The sequence below is a fragment of the Schistocerca cancellata genome, chromosome 8 (assembly GCF_023864275.1).
Source record: "Schistocerca cancellata isolate TAMUIC-IGC-003103 chromosome 8, iqSchCanc2.1, whole genome shotgun sequence".
NCBI lineage: Eukaryota > Metazoa > Arthropoda > Insecta > Orthoptera > Acrididae > Schistocerca > Schistocerca cancellata.
The window spans coordinates 105,235,890-105,258,622 of record NC_064633.1 but is presented as its reverse complement, the minus strand read 5'-3'; the positions used below and the strand labels follow the sequence as shown (position 1 = coordinate 105,258,622).

The window sequence follows — 22,733 nt, the reverse complement described above, 5'->3', positions numbered from 1 at the left end:
ATACCATTCTTGTTGGGACTGTAAAGATAAAACTGTGCTAATAACAGCTTAGACAGAGCTCATTTCATTACACTATTTTCTTCATTTACGTACATTTACCTGAATGACCCTCATTGTGTAAGTGTACCAGTCTGTCACTGCAATCAATACCTGCACAGTTGTATTGAATAATTTCACATGTTTGCTCTGGTCACCTGCACAGGTACAAACACGTATGCAGTTTTGCCATCCATGCACTGGATTTGATCTGCATAGGCACAATCACACAGTCAAACTTATTAAGTCTGTGTGAATGTATGTAGTGGAATTTCTGGAGGACACATATTTGATAAGAATAGCATGCCCTATTACACACTCAATGTCTCTTCCCCCACAGATGGTTGGCGTCGTGTTCCACTGCAATAACAGGATACAGTTACATGTTACTTTATTTGCTACAAATACTGTAACTAATAAAGCCATTTTCTTGAGGTGGAGGTTTTGTGCCATTCCACTAGCAGACTCTCACTCCAGTTAGGCAGGAAGCATTGGAAGTTCAAATACCAGGTGGTTATAATTAAACTGCTGGTGCTCCAAGTGCTGCAGTGTGGGCTGTATACATTGTAGGATGCTAAAACATCTTAGGTACATTGATGAATTGGTGCACTGGCAGAGTATACTGGGAAGGGGGGGGGGGGGAGTTTCAGTTCCTGCCACTGGATAAAAATGTGGCGCTATAAACAGTCATAATGTGAAATATTTCCTGTTTTGACATCAGTATGCTGTTTGTTGGTTGGTGAAGCGTTTTAATTTCTCTTGTGAAGTGATTGTTGGTGTGAAGTGTTAAGAAGGTTGAAATTTTCCATACAAAACGCAATTGCTGTTGTGGGGAAACACTGTTCACTGATGGTAAAGTTGTTTTATCAGAATAGCAACACTTTATTGCAGGAATATCACTGACAGAAAAACTAGGAAGAGGCTTCCATGTCACTAAGTGGGCCAAATAATATGATCAATAAACTTGTAAAAACAAGTGAATTAGGTGGTGCAGCAGGGGGAGGGAGGTTGTCAACTCCAATGTCAGCTGTTAAAGAAGTTGCTATAGCTATAGCTGATCATGCCTCAAACCCTGCAGGCAGTGCTTGAGCTGTGTCTTCATGGGAATTCTCTCTCCTCTAGTCAACAGTTAAAAAGATTTTGCGGCAGATTTTACACTACAAGCTTCAGAATGTGCACCAAATAAAGCTCCAAGGTAGGCTACAATGCTGTGGCTTTTCCTTCATTTTTTGGCTAGTGTGGAAATATTTGATATGTGGCAGTGGAATATTCTTTGGGTGGATGAAGCACATTTTACTCTTCACGGTGCCGTGAATGCACAGAACTGTTGCATAGGGTTTCTTCTGTGCCATATGTCATACAGGAATGTCCACTGCACTCAGCCACTCAGCTTATGTGGTTATGTGGTGTGGTTTCACAAGCTCCATTTTTCTCGAGCAGAAGACACTTCGTGGGACTGTTAGGTGTATAGTGACATGTGTATGGGATTGCAGCTTTTTAAGAATGCAACTGTGTCCCAACTGCTATTTTCGTGCAAGATGGGTTGACACTACATATTACTTGCAGGTGAAAGATGTTCTTCGAGGAACCTTAGGTAATGTGCACACATCTCTGGACAGTTTCAGCATGTGTGGCTTTCTAGATCTACAACCTAAATCCATGTGGCTTCTGGTTGTGGGGGTATCTGAAAGATCATGTCTATCAGGAATGTATTTGAACTCTTCCTGGTCTGAAGGATAGCATACGACAACATACTGCTCTGATTACACTGGATAAGCCATGAGCAACTTTTGACCGTGCTGTGTTATGGACGCCGTGGTGCTTAGTTGGGAGACTGTATTGAATACATGTTGTAACTTGTGACCATATTCTAATAAACATGCCAGAGCCACTGTTGTCCTGTGTTTCATCATTCCTTCCCTTTTCCTGCAATCACACCACATTCTGACTGTTTACAGTGTCATATTTTCACCTGGTGGCAGAAAGTGGAACTATTATTGCACTCCACAAGTGCACCAATTAATGAACACACTGATGATATTTCAGCATCCTGTGATGTATACAGCCCTCACTGCAGCACTCTAAACACCGCCAGTTTAATTATAATCACACGACAGGTGGATTGAACTGATTTGTCTTGCATTTTCATCAGTAGCTTCTGTTATGCTTCAGAAATATTAGTAATGCAGAAAAGAAAAATATTGGTAGAAGTGACTGCTATATTTTGAATGCAATGGAATAAAACATCCAGATTCATAATAATGAATTTTGGGTGTTTCATAGGTCATAATTTTAGATTTTGTTTTTGGAAGAGTATGTAGTTGTTGGAAGGGTATGGAAAAATCTGAAGATCTTAATTGAATCTAAAGTAACCGAAAAATGTTAGTTTTATTTTGGAGAGCAGGAAAAATAAATCAAGAACAATGAAACACATCCCTATATGTAACCAGAAATTAGTCATTAGCTCTGGCTAATAATTTTAAAAGAAAACATTTTACTATCATCAAACTTGCACCAAGGCGGCTGGACCTGCCCTGTAAGGGCCCTCCCGGCCAATGATGCCAAACGCTCATTTCCATTTACTATCAGGTGTGCTCCTGTTGCTGCTTCAGGCACACCCTCACCTTATTCTGATCTTAAGACTGACTTTTCCGATTTAACGTGGATCTTGTATTGTTGCCCAACTCAGCATTTTGCACATTGACACCTTGTTCAGTTTGCTTGAACCCTAGACTTTTGGATTTGCAGTCTTTTTAAACATAATGTATTTCCTGATTACAAACACAGTAGTATTCTCAGAGGAAGAGTTTATCTATGTGGAATGTTAAGTGTGCCATGCCACCCATTGTGAAAGTCCATTCACTCTTCCTCATTCAGTGAGCTTGACAATTTTTTCACTTATTTGCCACTACCTATTCAGCATAAGTTACTTGGTAACTCTGCATCTGTAGTTCAACTTTGCTACAGTCAAATGACCCTCCGCACCTTATACACCAATGGGCCTCAGACTAGCTCATCACCTCTTATTGTAATACTGGAAATAACCAAAGCGAATTCAGTACTTCCTTGCTGGCCAACAGGATCCACAAACCAGCTCTACTCCCTTATATATTTTTTCCTGTATATTCCTGAGAAAGATAGTGTTATAGTGTTGTGTACTGAAACAGAGTTTGTTATAATATTGTTGTACATTAATTTATTTTGGACCTTTATGTAAAACAAAGGAAAGGCAACCGCTCATGTACAACTGATGGATGTGTTGCACATAGGAAACACTCAGCAGACTATGTTACTGACACTAGCTTTTGAGCTCGTGATATTTAGCAAACATACACACACACCTAACCAAAAGCTGTCACCTGTGGCCGTGGTGAGAGTGAATGTTGATTATCAATTGCTGAGGGCAGTTACCTGGGTAGATGGAGGCAGGAAGGAGGTAGGCAGGATGCACGAGACAAGGAGTGGGTTGTGGGATAGTGTGAGTCATGTCTTTCAAAAGATGAATCAGCAGCTGTGTAACAAGTTGTAAAAGGGTAGAGCATACAAGTATAAGAGGTAGAGGGAAGGAGGGGGATGGAAGAAGAGGGGGAAAGGAGATATAAGGGCAGAGATGAAAGGGGAAGGGAGAGAGAAACAGAATGTGCTTGAATGGCCGGGGGGGGGGGGGGGGGATGGATAAGAAAAGACACTACATGATCTGGACAATGAGGGAGTGGTGGGGACAGAAGAGAGAAGGAAAAAGATACGGTAGGTCAGTGGGAAACATGTTAGCGCAGTATTAGTGCAGGAACTTGCGAGAGTGTAGGATATGCTGACAGTTTGGGAGTGATCATTTGTGTGAGTAGATAGACAACTGGTTACTCATCATGCCCATGTAGAATGCTGCACAGTAGTAACACGACTGCCTACACACATCACCCTGTCGTCCATAATGTAGGAAATTCCTGAGGGTAGAATGCAGTAGGATGTAGTGGATGGGTGTTAGGGACAAGTATTGCCTCAGAGTTGATCACAAGAGAATGACACATAGCAGCTCATTCTGTAGGTCACGTGTGTGGCGGAACATTACTTTGGATGATGTGAGTAGGTAAAATACACCTTACCTCAGGACAAGACAAGAGGTAGTCGAAGTCCTGTTGAAGGAAGTGGTTGAGCTTTCCAAGACCAGAGTAATGCTGGGTGATTAGCAGAGTGCTGTTCGGTGGCTAGTTAACAGGGTTTCTGGTGTCAGTGGAGATGTCTCAGGATATCTATTTGATTTAATTCCAGTGATGCTCAACTTTACTGGCAGCCATCTTAACATTTTGACCACAAATTTTTGCCTTCTTATTTTCAAAATTTTTAACCATTTGTTACCTATTTTCCTGTCACTCCTATTGTCTCTCAAGCATTCAACCATTCTATCCCTGCCAATTCTGAAAACTCTTTTTGCCCTAGCAAGACTCCAATCACACATCTTCTTTCTGAAATCTTGCCAGGCACATGGTTTGTCACCTAGTGGGCTGTTGCTCATCCTACCTCAAGAAACTTCACCTTTTCCAATTCCATCACTCTCTCACCTTCACCAGTCTGGTCTTTCTAAACTGAAACCTTAATTGCCAGCTTCTATACTCATTTTCCAAAATCATTTTATCTTATGAGCATAACTTACTTATTGTTATCTTTGTGGTAGAAACCCTTGCCCTTAAACAGTTGGAACAGCATTCCCAGTACCATCTGAGGAAGCTATCCCAGCTCCTCTCTCCTATGCCTTCGTGGCATTACCTATAGCTAAGAAGAGCTGCCACGTTGATGTGTCCCCCACCCCCTTTCAGTCAATCCCTTATAGGTCCCCCACAATGCCTTGCTGACTTATTCCTCCTCCTCATCCCCATAAACCACCTCCATCCTCCATGAAACACACTGCTCCAGAATACCAATCCCGTAACACTGTTGTCAACATTTCTGCTAAAAGTCTGACCCCAGCAGAAGTCTCAGTGCTTTCTAAAGGCCCCATGTTTACCTCAAAACACAAGTTCATCCCTGCTAGACTTCCAAAGGACCTCCTTTCATTTACTCATTCTCTGTAGAGGAATCATTTCTTTGCCATTCACTCTCACTTAGAACTTTGTGTAAACAGTTCCAGCTTTCCTCCCCTTCAACCCAATCATTACCTGAGGGCAGTATTTAAAAAATTCCTCACTTCTAACTTGGCAACATCCTCTCTATAATGAGGCCAACATTGCTTCTATGGAACACACATCTAATTTGTAACTGATAAATTGGTCCAGATCTTATCATTCTTTCTGCAGGCAAAGGTTCCACCAAAGCAGTAATGGATCATAGTGACTATGTGGTCTCCACCAAATTTCCTACACATCCCAACCCAGAAGTTCAACAGGACCTCCAAGAGCTCCTCAATGCTTTAGGTCCATTCCGAGCTCCTCAATGCTTTAGGTCCACTCCAAAACAGGACACCTGAATCCCTCTCCCTCCTCTCACCAGCAGCCCCCCCTGCATTTCTACCATTTACCTAATCCCCAAACTCTACAAACCCAACACCACATCTCTCTACTGCTTGTCCTATTGTGGCTGGGTACAATACTCCCACAGCACGAACCTGTGCCTTTATTGAGCAACACCTCCAAACTATTGTCCATCACCTCCTATCCTACATTCAAGACACTGCTCAGTCCCTTCACCATCTTTCGGCAATTCTGGTCTGTTACTGCCAGACTCATTTACTGCCAGACTCATTTACTGCCAGACTCATTTACTGCCAGACTCATTTACTGCCAGACTCATTTACTGCCAGACTCATTTACTGCCAGACTCATTTACTGCCAGACTCATTTACTGCCAGACTCATTTACTGCCAGACTCATTTACTGCCAGACTCATTTACTGCCAGACTCATTTACTGCCAGACTCATTTACTGCCAGACTCATTTACTGCCAGACTCATTTACTGCCAGACTCATTTACTGCCAGACTCATTTACTGCCAGACTCATTTACTGCCAGACTCATTTACTGCCAGACTCATTTACTGCCAGACTCATTTACTGCCAGACTCGTTTACTGCCAGACTCGTTTACTGCCAGACTCGTTTACTGCCAGACTCGTTTACTGCCAGACTCGTTTACTGCCAGACTCGTTTACTGCCAGACTCGTTTACTGCCAGACTCGTTTACTGCCAGACTCGTTTACTGCCAGACTCGTTTACTGCCAGACTCGTTTACTGCCAGACTCGTTTACTGCCAGACTCGTTTACTGCCAGACTCGTTTACTGCCAGACTCGTTTACTGCCAGACTCGTTTACTGCCAGACTCGTTTACTGCCAGACTCGTTTACTGCCAGACTCGTTTACTGCCAGACTCGTTTACTGCCAGACTCGTTTACTGCCAGACTCGTTTACTGCCAGACTCGTTTACTGCCAGACTCGTTTACTGCCAGACTCGTTTACTGCCAGACTCGTTTACTGCCAGACTCGTTTACTGCCAGACTCGTTTACTGCCAGACTCGTTTACTGCCAGACTCGTTTACTGCCAGACTCGTTTACTGCCAGACTCGTTTACTGCCAGACTCGTTTACTGCCAGACTCGTTTACTGCCAGACTCGTTTACTGCCAGACTCGTTTACTGCCAGACTCGTTTACTGCCAGACTCGTTTACTGCCAGACTCGTTTACTGCCAGACTCGTTTACTGCCAGACTCGTTTACTGCCAGACTCGTTTACTGCCAGACTCGTTTACTGCCAGACTCGTTTACTGCCAGACTCGTTTACTGCCAGACTCGTTTACTGCCAGACTCGTTTACTGCCAGACTCGTTTACTGCCAGACTCGTTTACTGCCAGACTCGTTTACTGCCAGACTCGTTTACTGCCAGACTCGTTTACTGCCAGACTCGTTTACTGCCAGACTCGTTTACTGCCAGACTCGTTTACTGCCAGACTCGTTTACTGCCAGACTCGTTTACTGCCAGACTCGTTTACTGCCAGACTCGTTTACTGCCAGACTCGTTTACTGCCAGACTCGTTTACTGCCAGACTCGTTTACTGCCAGACTCGTTTACTGCCAGACTCGTTTACTGCCAGACTCGTTTACTGCCAGACTCGTTTACTGCCAGACTCGTTTACTGCCAGACTCGTTTACTGCCAGACTCGTTTACTGCCAGACTCGTTTACTGCCAGACTCGTTTACTGCCAGACTCGTTTACTGCCAGACTCGTTTACTGCCAGACTCGTTTACTGCCAGACTCGTTTACTGCCAGACTCGTTTACTGCCAGACTCGTTTACTGCCAGACTCGTTTACTGCCAGACTCGTTTACTGCCAGACTCGTTTACTGCCAGACTCGTTTACTGCCAGACTCGTTTACTGCCAGACTCGTTTACTGCCAGACTCGTTTACTGCCAGACTCGTTTACTGCCAGACTCGTTTACTGCCAGACTCGTTTACTGCCAGACTCGTTTACTGCCAGACTCGTTTACTGCCAGACTCGTTTACTGCCAGACTCGTTTACTGCCAGACTCGTTTACTGCCAGACTCGTTTACTGCCAGACTCGTTTACTGCCAGACTCGTTTACTGCCAGACTCGTTTACTGCCAGACTCGTTTACTGCCAGACTCGTTTACTGCCAGACTCGTTTACTGCCAGACTCGTTTACTGCCAGACTCGTTTACTGCCAGACTCGTTTACTGCCAGACTCGTTTACTGCCAGACTCGTTTACTGCCAGACTCGTTTACTGCCAGACTCGTTTACTGCCAGACTCGTTTACTGCCAGACTCGTTTACTGCCAGACTCATTTACTGCCAGACTCATTTACTGCCAGACTCATTTACTGCCAGACTCATTTACTGCCAGACTCATTTACTGCCAGACTCATTTACTGCCAGACTCATTTACTGCCAGACTCATTTACTGCCTGACTCATTTACTGCCTGACTCATTTACTGCCTGACTCATTTACTGCCTGACTCATTTACTGCCTGACTCATTTACTGCCTGACTCATTTACTGCCAGACTCATTTACTGCCAGACTCATTTACTGCCAGACTCATTTACTGCCAGACTCATTTACTGCCAGACTCATTTACTGCCAGACTCATTTACTGCCAGACTCATTTACTGCCAGACTCATTTACTGCCAGACTCATTTACTGCCAGACTCATTTACTGCCAGACTCATTTACTGCCAGACTCATTTACTGCCAGACTCATTTACTGCCAGACTCATTTACTGCCAGACTCATTTACTGCCAGACTCATTTACTGCCAGACTCATTTACTGCCAGACTCATTTACTGCCAGACTCATTTACTGCCAGACTCATTTACTGCCAGACTCATTTACTGCCAGACTCATTTACTGCCTGACTCATTTACTGCCTGACTCATTTACTGCCTGACTCATTTACTGCCTGACTCATTTACTGCCTGACTCATTTACTGCCTGACTCATTTACTGCCTGACTCATTTACTGCCTGACTCATTTACTGCCTGACTCATTTACTGCCTGACTCATTTACTGCCTGACTCATTTACTGCCTGACTCATTTACTGCCTGACTCATTTACTGCCTGACTCATTTACTGCCTGACTCATTTACTGCCTGACTCATTTACTGCCTGACTCATTTACTGCCTGACTCATTTACTGCCTGACTCATTTACTGCCTGACTCATTTACTGCCTGACTCATTTACTGCCTGACTCATTTACTGCCTGACTCATTTACTGCCTGACTCATTTACTGCCTGACTCATTTACTGCCTGACTCATTTACTGCCTGACTCATTTACTGCCTGACTCATTTACTGCCTGACTCATTTACTGCCTGACTCATTTACTGCCTGACTCATTTACTGCCTGACTCATTTACTGCCTGACTCATTTACTGCCTGACTCATTTACTGCCTGACTCATTTACTGCCTGACTCATTTACTGCCTGACTCATTTACTGCCTGACTCATTTACTGCCTGACTCATTTACTGCCTGACTCATTTACTGCCTGACTCATTTACTGCCTGACTCATTTACTGCCTGACTCATTTACTGCCTGACTCATTTACTGCCTGACTCATTTACTGCCTGACTCATTTACTGCCTGACTCATTTACTGCCTGACTCATTTACTGCCTGACTCATTTACTGCCTGACTCATTTACTGCCTGACTCATTTACTGCCTGACTCATTTACTGCCTGACTCATTTACTGCCTGACTCATTTACTGCCTGACTCATTTACTGCCTGACTCATTTACTGCCTGACTCATTTACTGCCTGACTCATTTACTGCCTGACTCATTTACTGCCTGACTCATTTACTGCCTGACTCATTTACTGCCTGACTCATTTACTGCCTGACTCATTTACTGCCTGACTCATTTACTGCCAGACTCATTTACTGCCAGACTCATTTACTGCCAGACTCCTTGTTGGTCACTGTGGATGTGACGTTCTTGTACACCAACCTCCCCCATGCCTTGGCCTTACGGCCATGGAACACTACCTCTCCCAGTTTCTTCCCAGTACTAAACATACCACCTAACCCTTGTTACCAACCACATCGTGACTCACAATTATTTCACTTTTAAAGGCTAAATCTGTAAACAAATCTGTGGTACTGCCAAGGGTACTCACATGGCACCATTCTATGCCAATTTATTTATGGACCATGTGGAGGAATGCTTGCTATTCTGTCAACACCTAAAACCTCTTGTCTGGTTCATATTCATTTATTACAAGTTCAAGATCTGGCAGGGACAACCTTTGTTCTTTCCTACATAATCTCAACACCTACTATCAAAACCCACTTCACCTGGTTCTTCTCAGCTCAATGGGTCACCTTACTAAATTTTGATCTCCACCAGTCAGATGGCTCCATAAATACATTTGTTTATATCAAATGCATCAGCAACCAACAGTACCTCCACAAGTATTTGCCTCATAGCCTCACCACCCGTGAATGTCATATCTGTAGTAGAACCTTAACAGAGACTTTATTGACAAATAGTATCCTATCCAATTCATCCACTAATGGATCTGCTATGACAGCTCCTCCTCTGACACCAGTAAATGTATTAACTGGCCACCGACCAGCACTCCCACCATCCTATCACATCCTTCACCAGGGCTTTGACTAGTTCTCATCATGCCCTGAGATGAGAGCCCACATAACCCAAAGCTGTGTTCCACTGTCTACCTGACCTACAGAATGTCGTTGTCCATCCCTACTCCAATCCTGCTCTCAACCTTGCATGCCTTGTAGCCAACTCAGGCACAATACTTGTCCTGTACACCCTCCCATCACCTCCTACCACAGTCCAGTCACAAGCATTACGCTATAACAGGCATGGCCATACGTGAATGTAGCCACGAAATATATAGTTGTGCTGCAATTACTGTCCAGCATTCTATGTGGGTATGACAAGTAATCAGCTGTCTACTCACGTGAAAGCCCAACACTAAACAGTGGGGAACCAGATAGTTGATCATCCACTTGCCAAATATGCTGCGCATCACAAAACAAATTACTTCAGCAGCTGCTTCATTACACAAACCACTTGGATACTGCCTTGCAGCACTAGTTTTTCTAAACTATGTAGGTGGGAATTCTCTCTCCAGCATATCCTGCATTCTCACAATTTTCCTGCCTTAAACCTCCACAAACAGTTTCCCATTGCCTCACTTTACCACTACTCGTTTCCCATCAAGATCATGTACTGCCTTCCCTTACAACTCCCCTCCTTCCTGCCCCCCTCCCCTTCCTGCCCCATGTGAGTGCTCCCTCTCCCTCTCCCTCTCCCTCTCCCTCTCCCTCTCCCTCTCCCTCTCCCTCTCCCTCGCCCTCGCCCTCGCCCTCGCCCTCGCCCTCGCCCTCGCCCTCGCCCTCGCCCTCGCCCTCGCCCTCGCCCTCGCCCTCGCCCTCGCCCTCGCCCTCGCCCTCGCCCTCGCCCTCGCCCTCGCCCTCGCCCTCGCCCTCGCCCTCGCCCTCGCCCTCGCCCTCGCCCTCGCCCTCGCCCTCGCCCTCGCCCTCGCCCTCGCCCTCGCCCTCGCCCTCGCCCTCGCCCTCGCCCTCGCCCTCGCCCTCGCCCTCGCCCTCGCCCTCGCCCTCGCCCTCGCCCTCGCCCTCGCCCTCGCCCTCGCCCTCGCCCTCGCCCTCGCCCTCGCCCTCGCCCTCGCCCTCGCCCTCGCCCTCGCCCTCGCCCTCGCCCTCGCCCTCGCCCTCGCCCTCGCCCTCGCCCTCGCCCTCGCCCTCGCCCTCGCCCTCGCCCTCGCCCTCGCCCTCGCCCTCGCCCTCGCCCTCGCCCTCGCCCTCGCCCTCGCCCTCGCCCTCGCCCTCGCCCTCGCCCTCGCCCTCGCCCTCGCCCTCGCCCTCGCCCTCGCCCTCGCCCTCGCCCTCGCCCTCGCCCTCGCCCTCGCCCTCGCCCTCGCCCTCGCCCTCGCCCTCGCCCTCGCCCTCGCCCTCGCCCTCGCCCTCGCCCTCGCCCTCGCCCTCGCCCTCGCCCTCGCCCTCGCCCTCGCCCTCGCCCTCGCCCTCGCCCTCGCCCTCGCCCTCGCCCTCGCCCTCGCCCTCGCCCTCGCCCTCGCCCTCGCCCTCGCCCTCGCCCTCGCCCTCGCCCTCGCCCTCGCCCTCGCCCTCGCCCTCGCCCTCGCCCTCGCCCTCGCCCTCGCCCTCGCCCTCGCCCTCGCCCTCGCCCTCGCCCTCGCCCTCGCCCTCGCCCTCGCCCTCGCCCTCGCCCTCGCATCCTTCTCCCTTTCTCTTTTCTGTCCATCTCTCCCTTCATGCCCACCCTCATTGTCTTTGTTCCCCTTCTTCCCTCCCTCTCTCTTCCTCTTATGTACTCTAGCATCTGAATGCATTACAGTTTGTTGTACAGCCACTGATTCATCTTTTGAAACACATGTCCCCACACCATTCTGTTACCCCCTCCTTGCCTCGTGCATCCTTCCCTAACTCCTACCCACCTCCATCTATCAGGCAACTGCCCTCAGTAATTGATAATTAACAGTAAGTCTCACCGCGACTGCAGTTGTGAGTGTTTGGGTGTCTGCATTGTGTGTGTGAATCTGTGTGTGTGCATTTGCTAGAGGAAGATCATGAGCTCATTAACTAGTGTAAATACCATATTCTGCTGAGTGTTTCCATGCACGATGCATCAATCAGCTATAGGTGAGTGGTTGCCTTTCCTTTCCTTTACATATTATTCCACCTAGGAATTTCCATTGTTGTTACCTGTATTTCCACAACAATACCCCCTTTCAGGCCTGTTATACATCTGAAATTTGCAGTCCATATTTTGGGAAGAGTTGAACTAATATTTGGGCACTGATCTTGATCACAATTTGATTTGGTCAACAAATACTTGAGTGTAACAATTTCTAGGAATATGAAATGGGATGACAACATATGCTCAGTTTCGGGTGGAAGTCTTCGATTCATTGGCAGGATAAAGATGCAGTCATTTTACAAATGAGACTGCTCACTAAACGAATGCGGATGTGTAATATTAATCAAATATGAGATCCACACCAAGTGGGACTAATGGGGTACATATTCAAAGACAGGAAGCATGAATGGTCACAAGTTTCTTTGACCTCTGAATTGGCAGATGCTTGAAGACATGTGCTATTAGTCCCTTGAAAGCCTACTTACAAAATTTTGAAGATCGTTATTACCTAATTAATCTAGGAAAAAATATCAGGTTTCTGCATTTTGTTCCCTTAGGCACTGTGAGGACAGGGTTAAAGTAATTATGTGAACGCAGTGGCATTTTAGTAGTCATCTTTCATACATGACTGAAATGGGAAGAAATCCTAATGTGTAATGTAAGGGATGTAGCTTCCCATGCATATCACAGTGGCTTACAGAATCTGTACGTAGATGTAGATTAAGAAGGTATGGATTACCGAGTTGAAAGCCTTTGTGAGGCCATAGAAGATTTCTGTTACTTATCATCCCTTCTAAAAATATTATTCACCAGATATTCCAAGTCCTATGCCACCCCTGGGAGAATTACTGTATAATCAATAAACATCACAGTTTATATGGGGCCTAGCTGAAGTTCATTCCCTTTCAGATTTGTCGTTTCCTTCACTGCTTGTTCAGTGTATAGATTGAATAACAAGGGAGATACGCTGTAACTCTGTCCCGCTGTCTTCTCAGCTGCTGCTGCCTTCAGATCTTTTAGCTGCTCTGGCTTCTGTACAAAATTGTAGAGAACCTTTCATTCCTTGTATTTTTATTGCTGCTAACTTCGTAATTTCAAAGAACATGTTGCAGTCAAAATTGTCAGACACTTACTATAAATCTACAAATGGTGTAAGTATAGATCTGTCTTCCAAGAAGTCAACTTCTACCAGTTGCTCCACCTGTCTTCAGTTAATGTAAGTTAGTATTTACAACTGTGATTAATGAAACTAATGTTGGTTCTCTCAAGGATATTAATGATTCTTAAGGAGTGTTGTCTACACCAGGTGCCATGTTCAGACTTTAGTGGATTATCCAACTCTTCTAACAATATCTTATCACATTTTCATCCATTTCTTCTCCTCTTTCCATAACATTGTCATCAAATTTTTTCGCTTTTATACGTGGTGAACCCAATCTCCGCTGACAGTATTTCAGAGTTTGTCAGGCATATTTTCTGAGTATTCTACTGGTGGGTATTTGTTGTGGTCTCAAATGGCTTTTTACAAAGTAGTTGTTTTTTGTTTAATTTCGTACCAACAGCCCCCCCCCCCTTATGTATCTTTGTATGTGTATTGCACTGAAAATATTTGAACAACAGTGCAGAAGTCTACACTGCAATTCTGCTGTATATAACGTTTGAAAACAAACTTGTTGGGGTCAACTGAACCTACTGATACCAGATTCAGCGTAATCTCATGATCTAAAGATGATATGGTGTGTGATGTCATTACATGTGCAAACAGAAAGAGAATAGAACAGCAACATTGTTATTATTATTATTATTATTATTATTATTATTATTATTATTATTATTATTACCATTACCATTATTACAATTTTTTAGCCTGTATTACTTTTTGGAATGTAAGTTCTGCTGACAGACTAATCTGTAGCATAGCCCAAGGTATTAGTCAGGTTAAAAGGCGACAGTTCAGTTATGAGCAACAGTTAATGACTCACGGTACTCCCAATTGACAAGGGTAATGCTGAATTTACTCTTTGCCCTTAAGCTCGCACCCAGTACTGCTTGGTTACATCTTGGATGTTTTTTTCCGGGAGTATTGGTCATATGTCAACAGTTGTAAATGGTAGTACAGATATGTTTACTGATAAGAAGCCAGGTGATATGCATCTTGCATAAGTGTATGTGGAGTGCTACTGAAAGGTAGCATGATGGTGACTGTGTTGCAGTAGCTTCCCATATGACAGTTGATGCATTGTTCTGTTTTTTGTGCTATGTGTTTTGGTAACTGAATGTTACAGGCTTTTTCACTGTTGTGAGTGTGTTTTCTCAGAAACAGAGGTAACGTGTTAAACAAACGTATAAATCATAATTGCATTATTACTGTGCAGTGACCCTTTGGAGACCGCAGGTGTCTTATATTAAAGTACTCTACAATCTCTGAAATTTTAAGGGTGGGCTTCAGATACACTCATTCGGTTTGCTCTTCTCTGCTCAGTGCCATCAGAGCTCTCTACATTCTTACGGCTGTGTATGTTTGCTTCAAAGGTTTGTTTAATTTTCCTATAAGCATCAGAACCATTTGTGTAGTCTCGTGTGCTTCGTATGTGGCCCCTTCCCCCTACCTAAGGGATCTGTCTCTCATCTCTAATATTGTCCAACTGATCCTTCTATCTATCTGAGTAGGGAACTATTACATGGAAAAACTAGGATAGTTTTTGTAGTTTTTTGTGTGTTTTGTTGGGAGTACTCTTGATGGCAGGTAGAACCCAGCCATTGGGTTTCATAAGTAAGGTTTCTTTTGATACAACTATTTCTGCTGGATATTGCCTCTTTGCCTTGTTTCTCCTCTGCTGCCTTCATTATTTTTTCTCTCAAAGCTACTTGTTCGACTTCTGATCTGTTTCTTTCCTCTTTTCTTTGTCATATCATGCTCTCTTTGACATTCTCAATGATGTGATGTATCAATATATCCAGGTACCTTCTTCTTGATTTCCTACACTCTTTTGCACTTTCGTTTTTGTCTGCAACTCAGAACCAATAAATTGTAGTCATAGTTTGCATCTGCTGCTGGGAATGTTTTGCCATTTAGAATCTGTTTTGTAAATCTCTATTTTACAATTATACAGGGGGTTTAACAAGAAGTTATGGCAGAACTTATAGGGAACATTCCTCACTTATAGAGGAAGAAAATATGTTAGATGGACATGCATCTGGAAATACTTTATTTCCATGTTAGACCTCAGTCTCTACAACTCTTCAACACGTTAATCATCGGAAAGACATAAGAAAAGAACATATCAGCACAATACGAAACACTTTCCTATATGAAATGTTCAAAAGCCCTTCCATTAACGAGGATACGTGCATCAACCCTTCACCCCATAGAATCCCCGATACCCTGAAGTATCCCTGGAGAACTGTGTATTGTTCACGGCCTTCCATAGTACTGAATATAGACTCTGCATATTTTGTACTGAAGATCTGTGCCCAAGAACTTTCAAATGTCTCCACAAATAAAGGTTTAGTGAGTTTAGTTCAACAGAGCATAGAGACCAAGGAATTGGTCTACCTCTACCTCTCCAAATGCCATGGAATCTGTCATTTAGAAGCCTATGAACACTAACTATGAAATGAGGAGGTGGTCCACCATGCATGAAGCACACATTTTGTCGCATTTGTAAAGACCTGTGTTCTAACAGAATGGGTAATATATTCTGTCAGAAGGCACAGTGAGTTTCTGCATGTAACCTGGGTGGGAGAGTATGAGGCCCTGACAGACAATTACCAAGAATGCTGGCCCAAATGTTGACTGAAAATATAAAATATTTGTTCATAACATGATTGCACAATTTTGTAAGGATTTTAGACAGCCCACACATGTTTATTGTGAAATTTTAAAATCACATTGAAATGTAGCCTCATCCTTCATGAACACCATGTTTAAACTAAAGACAGGATTGATACATTGTTGAATGAACCATTCACCAAATTATACCTGTGTAGGAAAAGCAGCTGTTGACAGTGCCTGCACACACTGTACTTTGTACGGATACAGCAAGTTCTTGTGTAGCGCTTCCCAGAAAGTCATGTGGTTAGCATTGCTTGTTGCAGCTAATTGTTTTATGTTGACACTAGGGTTGTCATGAACTGCACAAAGAAGTTCCTCCTCCACTGAGCTACCCTCCACCTTCTAGGCCTCTCCCAGGGTGAGTAGCAGGTCTAAACATCCCAGGCTTGCTAAGGCAACAATCAATAATTGCTTGAAGATTCATCCTGTTGGTGCACTGTCATTCTGGAAACACCTCCTGATGCAAATATTTAGCACCATGGTCATTACCATCTAATCCTTGCAGCAAATGGTCATCAGGCAACTCTTCTGCATTTGAGTACACTTCCACTGCATTGTACCGGAAACTAAGTCTTTGATGGACACCAAACAGTTAATGCTATGTCCTTGATGTTAGTAAAGCAGTGAAGTTAATAACATGCCAGCATAAGCAGTGAAGCGATCAATGTAGGGAAAGACAGACTGCTACTTACTGTAAAGAAGACACATTAAGTTGCATACAAGCACAGGTAAAATACACTTTCATAAAGCTTTTGGTCATAGCCTTCATCAATAAAATGGACGCAAGTGCGCATGCGCGCACGCGCGCGCGCCAGTGTGTGTGTGTGTGTGTGTGTGTGTGTGTGTGTGTGTGTGTGTGTGTGTGTGTTTTACTGATGAAGGCCAAAAGCTTTATGTAAGTGTCTGTTTATTGTGCCTGTCTGCAACTGAACATGTCTTCTTTACAGTAAATAGCTCTCTGTCCTTTCTTACATTGTTGATATTCCTACATGGAGTTTCCATTGGTTGATTTTACTGAGCAGTGAAGTGAGTTACATGTCAACATTACCACTGTTGCATTGGAGCAACAAACACTGACAGTGAACCTGAGAGTTAAAACTTACTGTACATAACCATGATGGTATTTTGAACATTTCATCTAAGAAAGCATTTCACATAGTGTTGGTATGTTCTGTTTCTGTGTGTTTTCTATAAATAATAGAATTACAAAGAAAAGTAGAAAATAAGCTTTAACAAGGAAATAAAGCATTTCTAGACCTCTGTCTATGTAGGGCTTTTAATTTTTCTTTGTGTGAGTAATGTTTCCTGAACATTTGGCTATAGTGTTTTGTTACACTCTTTATAATACATCTGAGAAATTCCTGTGCCTCCACATGTTTCCACATGTACATTCCTCTTTCACGATTCTCAGATCAAATGTTTGTGATGGCAGAGCTGTGGTCTGTGCAAAATTCTTCAGAGGCTTCCACATTAGTTACATCCTCTAATCAGTCCATATTCTCAGTCTTGTTCCGTTGTCAAAGTCCAGCCACACATTACAGTTACATTGTAGTCTCTCTCACATAATGAATAATTTCTTTTATTTGAATGCACATTTTTTTTTAACTAATTGTGATCTAAGCTACTAGGCATGTATTCTTGTATTACTGTGGTGGACTTGGCTCTATTTCAGCAGTGGTGATCCGTTTGGTTTGCAGACCTTAGTCATTCACCTGAATTCCTATTGTCCTATTCACTTTCAGACTTATTCCAGCATTACCTGTATTTAATTTTGTGTCGATAACCCTGTTATCACCAGAACATAAATCTCGTTCTTCAGTGCACCTTGTTTTACTATTCTCATTATGTCTAACTTCACCCCCTATGATTTTCCTCTCCTCCTTCCTATGCTGTCAACAACACAAAATTTTCGGTATCGTATGAAACATATCCCCTTCCTCCTCGCACACATGACAGACATTAAAGCAGTGAAGTGTCTTGTGCGTCTCAGTAATACTGATATACAAACTGTATGTGCAACTATTTCTGAGTGGTATCTGTGAAGAGTATAGACTAATATAAGGATCCTGAAAAGGGGTAGAAGTCTTTTCAGCACTTGCAAAGGCAACTGTCTGAAGGATTGCATGATGTAACCTTGTAACAGTTGTCAGCACAACTATGCCATATTGCTATTGAGATACGTCTGAGATAATAGGGGAACCACAGGCATCTTGTTTACTCAGGACAACCGTCTCTTCTGTGTGGCTTGCTAATTACCTTGGCTGAATTTATCTATGTGGAAGGCATAATGTCCATTGTCATTCAGAAAAGTTTGCAGAATGTTAATTGGGACAACAGTAGACTTGAGAGATGTAGGTCAAGACCCATGGCACTGTGGAGAAGCTGGACATGGAGGGTGCTATTTCCTTTTGCAATCTAGAGCATCAGCTAACACAGAGTAGGAGCTCCTGATGGCAGCAATATGCAATTTGGATACATGTTTTTGACTGAGAAGGAAGCCTAATGTGTGGTGTGATACTAATAACCCCATCATGCACTTCACAGTGATTTGCAGAGTATATTTGTATGTACATGTGTATGTATGTATGTATGTATGTATGTATGTATGTATGTAGGCTTGTATATGTAGATGTAGATAGTACAGGAAAATTTGAGGCAACATTTTGAGAAGGAAGAGATAATCTTCTGTGGGACATAATGATAAGTGAGGTAATTTGAATTTACTGCTTTGAATGTGGACTGAGCATAATGTATGGGATGGCATTGCTGAAAATTCATCAAGAAATAAGAAGCTGTGGTGTTGGTGAGAGAGAGTATCATAGATTTGTTTGGGTTATTTTTGTCAGGCTGACTCGATGTGTGGAATTCTTCTTTTGTATGACACTGCAATATTTCTTGCTGAACAGAAAAAAGAATAAGAAATCAGGTTGTGGTTTTCTCACTTCCATTGTTTGGCCCATCTTCACTCAGCATAATGCTCTTGGGATTTTGGTCAGAGAAAGATAGCAAATTATTGGTTGTGAAAGTAGGACAAGATTACTAATGCTGTGAGGGTACATGGTTTAGTTCCAGTAGTGGACAAAAACTCGTGAAATTGATGGTGATTAGGCTGAGGTACAAGACATTTTAAACCATCTGTCTCTCTTTAGTGTAAATCAGTTGTTTCCCAGTAAAATAAAGAAATTAAAAAATGGGAGACATTTCTTTCTGACTGCCACTAGTACTGTTATACCTTGCTCAATCCCAATATCCAACCAGCTACTCTCACAGTACTAGTAGTATCTTGTGTAACCTGCTAAGTTGTTTGTTATTTGTAATACACCTGTCACTGTTAACTGTTTATCCATTTTTTGGTGTGCCATCATTTTATCTTTCGTCACGGATCAGCTCTTGTTGGTGCACATATTTAAGCAAACTCTCTCACCATTATTATATTAAACTGACAGCATGTGCTGAATTGTGTGCATAAGTTCGGTCTTGCCACACACTTTTTTGCTAACGAAATATGTGATGTAGATTGTGACATTAAGTTTAGTATTTCTGTAGAGCAATGTGAGAAGCTTACAAAGAACATCTAGAAAATTTTGAACAAGTTAACTATGTGCTAATGCAAGAAGTCGAAAGAAACACTTTTCACATCCTTCTGAGAGTCTATTGTACACACCTTTCAAGAATCCAGGTGTCTGGAATGTCACAATATTAATTATGACCTTTTTCATATGATAAACAACTGATTAAAGTGTTACAGTACAGTCACTATTATTTATGTTTCGACTTGTATTTATTTGCAGCCTCTGCATTTACACGAGTTTGTATTCTTATATAATTGTTTTAATTATTGACAGATCAACGCCAGAAGAGTAAGGGTGGTGGAAGCAGTTGCTGTTCGGCATCGTGTTGCATACTCTAATGTATTGCAAGATAACATTGTGATGACTTTACCAAGGATTGGTGCATTGACAGTTTAGGACAGAAATGCCTACGTACATAGTCAGGCACCTCAAGTATTACTATTGACTTAAACAAGCAAAGCAGCTCCCCCTGACAGAAGATAAAGATCTTGTGAGATTTCATATTGTTGTGATATTCAAGTAGCGTAACAAAAAATTTTAAAAATGAAGACGAGAGTTTTTTTAGTGGGAGGATATGTGATAGTGGAGACTGATTGCCCATCGCAGTGAAATGTACAGTGAAAGAAATTAAGTTTCTGTGTTACTTTATTTTTGTATTAAAATTCTAATATTAATCTTCTCAATTCCTATTCTTTTATGTACCATAAATATTATGGTATAATTTTACTCATCAGATGTATGTTATACAGATTACCTATGTTACAGGACTTATATATAGAAGGAATGTGATTTTCTTTCATTCTAAGAAGAAAATTCTTTGCACTACATAGTTTCCTACTCATTGTTAGAATAACTCAACAGAAACTGCTGGTAATTGTACAGAGAGCATCTTATTACCAGCAAGTGACTTTGAGTGTCAGACATTTACATTTTATCATGTGCTGTTGATGTGAATATGGATACGATACTGCTGAATTTCTTCATGAATATGACCGGTGTAGCGTAGCTTCTAATAAGAATCTGTAGCTGTCAGAAGAATAATGGCACACAAATTCCTTATGTTGATTCCTGCTTTGTTTAACTACTGATTTAAATTTGTATGAAAGGATCAGTATTTTAATGGTATTGGAAGAAAACTTTTCTCATCATTCCTAAATGCAGAAGATATATTTTCTGCTGATATTTTTGTTTTGCTTCCAGAGAAATGACATAAGTACCATTTGTTATACTAAGATTTATTTGTATTTAGGAAATTGTGTAGGAACTATCATTACCCATAATGCATGTTAACATCCCAAATCCTTCTTGTGGTTACTTGGGCACAGAAGTGAGAAGCAAGAATGTTACTCTGATAAGCTAAAGAAAAAGAAGCATACTGTGTAATGAGGGGAGAAAGGAAGAAAAAAATGTGTCCCACGATTTCCATTTGAAATGCACTTCAAATAAATATATCGAACTTATTGGAAATATTTATGCATTAACCTGTATATTATAAAACATGGTTAATTAAGTGTGACAGTAATTTTATGTAGTTTATACTTTTGTTGAATGAAAATACTTTTAAAATGAATATAAATTTCAGTACCTTTTGAAGGTAATGCAACTAGTGGCCTATGTTACAAAAAGTTTGTTTAAATCATTGTTAACATTATCCGTCATAATTCACATAGATATTCTGTTACATGGAGAATTGGTCCATGAGTATATTTAAAAAAAAAAAGAAACCAGTTCGTAAATATAAGAGAGTGGATATATCATATATATATATATATAAAGAAACACAGATATATTATCAGTTAAAGTTGTATCTTTATCTGCATGATATTTCCTCTTACTATATTAAATTGTAATTTTTCTATAGAATTCATAATACAGAGTTTATTTTGTTGGGCTGTAGCGGCTTCAGCTTATGTACGGGTACCCAAGATACCACACTTTCTTTCTTGCTATTTGTGTATTGGAAATTTAATTGCATTTTGGATTTGTAATTGCCCAGTACTCTTCGCTCTTGTCATTAAGTGAAAAAGCCATAATACAGACACCAAGAAAAGATATTTGGGAGATATAAAGCATGAGTAATTTAAAAGCTTCTGCATTAATAGTTGAGGCTGTGTGTACAATTTCCTCATGCTTTTTGTATGTTTATGCTATATAGCAACGAAGCAGCACATTACTACAAACATCTTTGTTTCATATGATGTATGTTGTACTCTAGTTTCTATTGTAAATATAGTAACTAATGTATTTTTTGTTACATTACGACATATAACTCCTCAGTGAGGGGATTTTATTCTGCAGAGATGGAGTAGTATTATAGAATAAAGTTGAGATCACAAACACATTCCTTGGCTCAATGTTATTTTACCCTGCTTAATGACATATTAAGAAATTGCATTTTCCCCAGGCAGGAATGGAACAGTTGCAAATGTGGGCATCATTGTGGTTCTACCTGTAACCAGAAGTATATTCTGCAGCACACTGGTTGGGATCAAATGCCTGCGGGCAAATGAAGATTATACGGCAGTTGAACTGTGTACACAGCACTGCAAGAACTACATACTGGCTGTTAAGGGAGTGTACTTGTCACTGTGCATGCTCAATAGAAAAAGTTCAGACTAATGTTGAAAACATGGTTCTTGCTTTTATTTACAAGTGATAAACTATTTTATTCAACTCCAAAGCTGTTAGAAGATGCAGAATTCCTTTCAGCACAGGATCAGGAAACTGGGATATTTTGACTTTTGTGTCTTCTTTTTAATACCTGTGGAGTAAAATTTTTTTAGACAGTCTCTCTACTTGCATTTTGTAACTAAAAATGGAGTGCCAAATAATTTCATTTTATATCCTACACAGGTCCTGAAATATTGTTTGAAATCTAAGTAAGTTGCATATTGATGAACACACAAGTGTGGATTTCCTCTATGAAAGTGTCTTTCAGATAAATGAAATTTATTCATGGCTGTGCTAGTCTTACTACAGATATTAAAGATTAGTAGATATTTCCTTTATAACAATATATTTAAATGTCACTACTTTAGTGAGGCTGTGCCTCTCTGTTGTTCCTGTAAACATTCAGATTTCCTGCCAAATCGCAAAGAACATGTGAAGAACCTTGCTTTGGATAGCCACCAGAACT

General features: G+C 42.2%; 1 protein-coding gene across 1 annotated transcript in view; it reads left to right on the top strand.

Annotated features, from left to right (window-relative positions):
* Positions 1-21,938, top strand: part of LOC126094673 (ubiquitin-like protein 3) — a 487,449-nt gene extending 465,511 nt beyond the window's left edge. Inside the window, exon 4 of the mRNA XM_049909183.1 lies at positions 19,871-21,938. Within this exon, the coding sequence (XP_049765140.1) occupies positions 19,871-19,935 (65 nt within the window). The 3' untranslated portion in view covers positions 19,936-21,938. The remainder of the gene's footprint in view (positions 1-19,870) is intronic.
* The last annotated feature ends 795 nt before the right edge of the window (positions 21,939-22,733 follow it).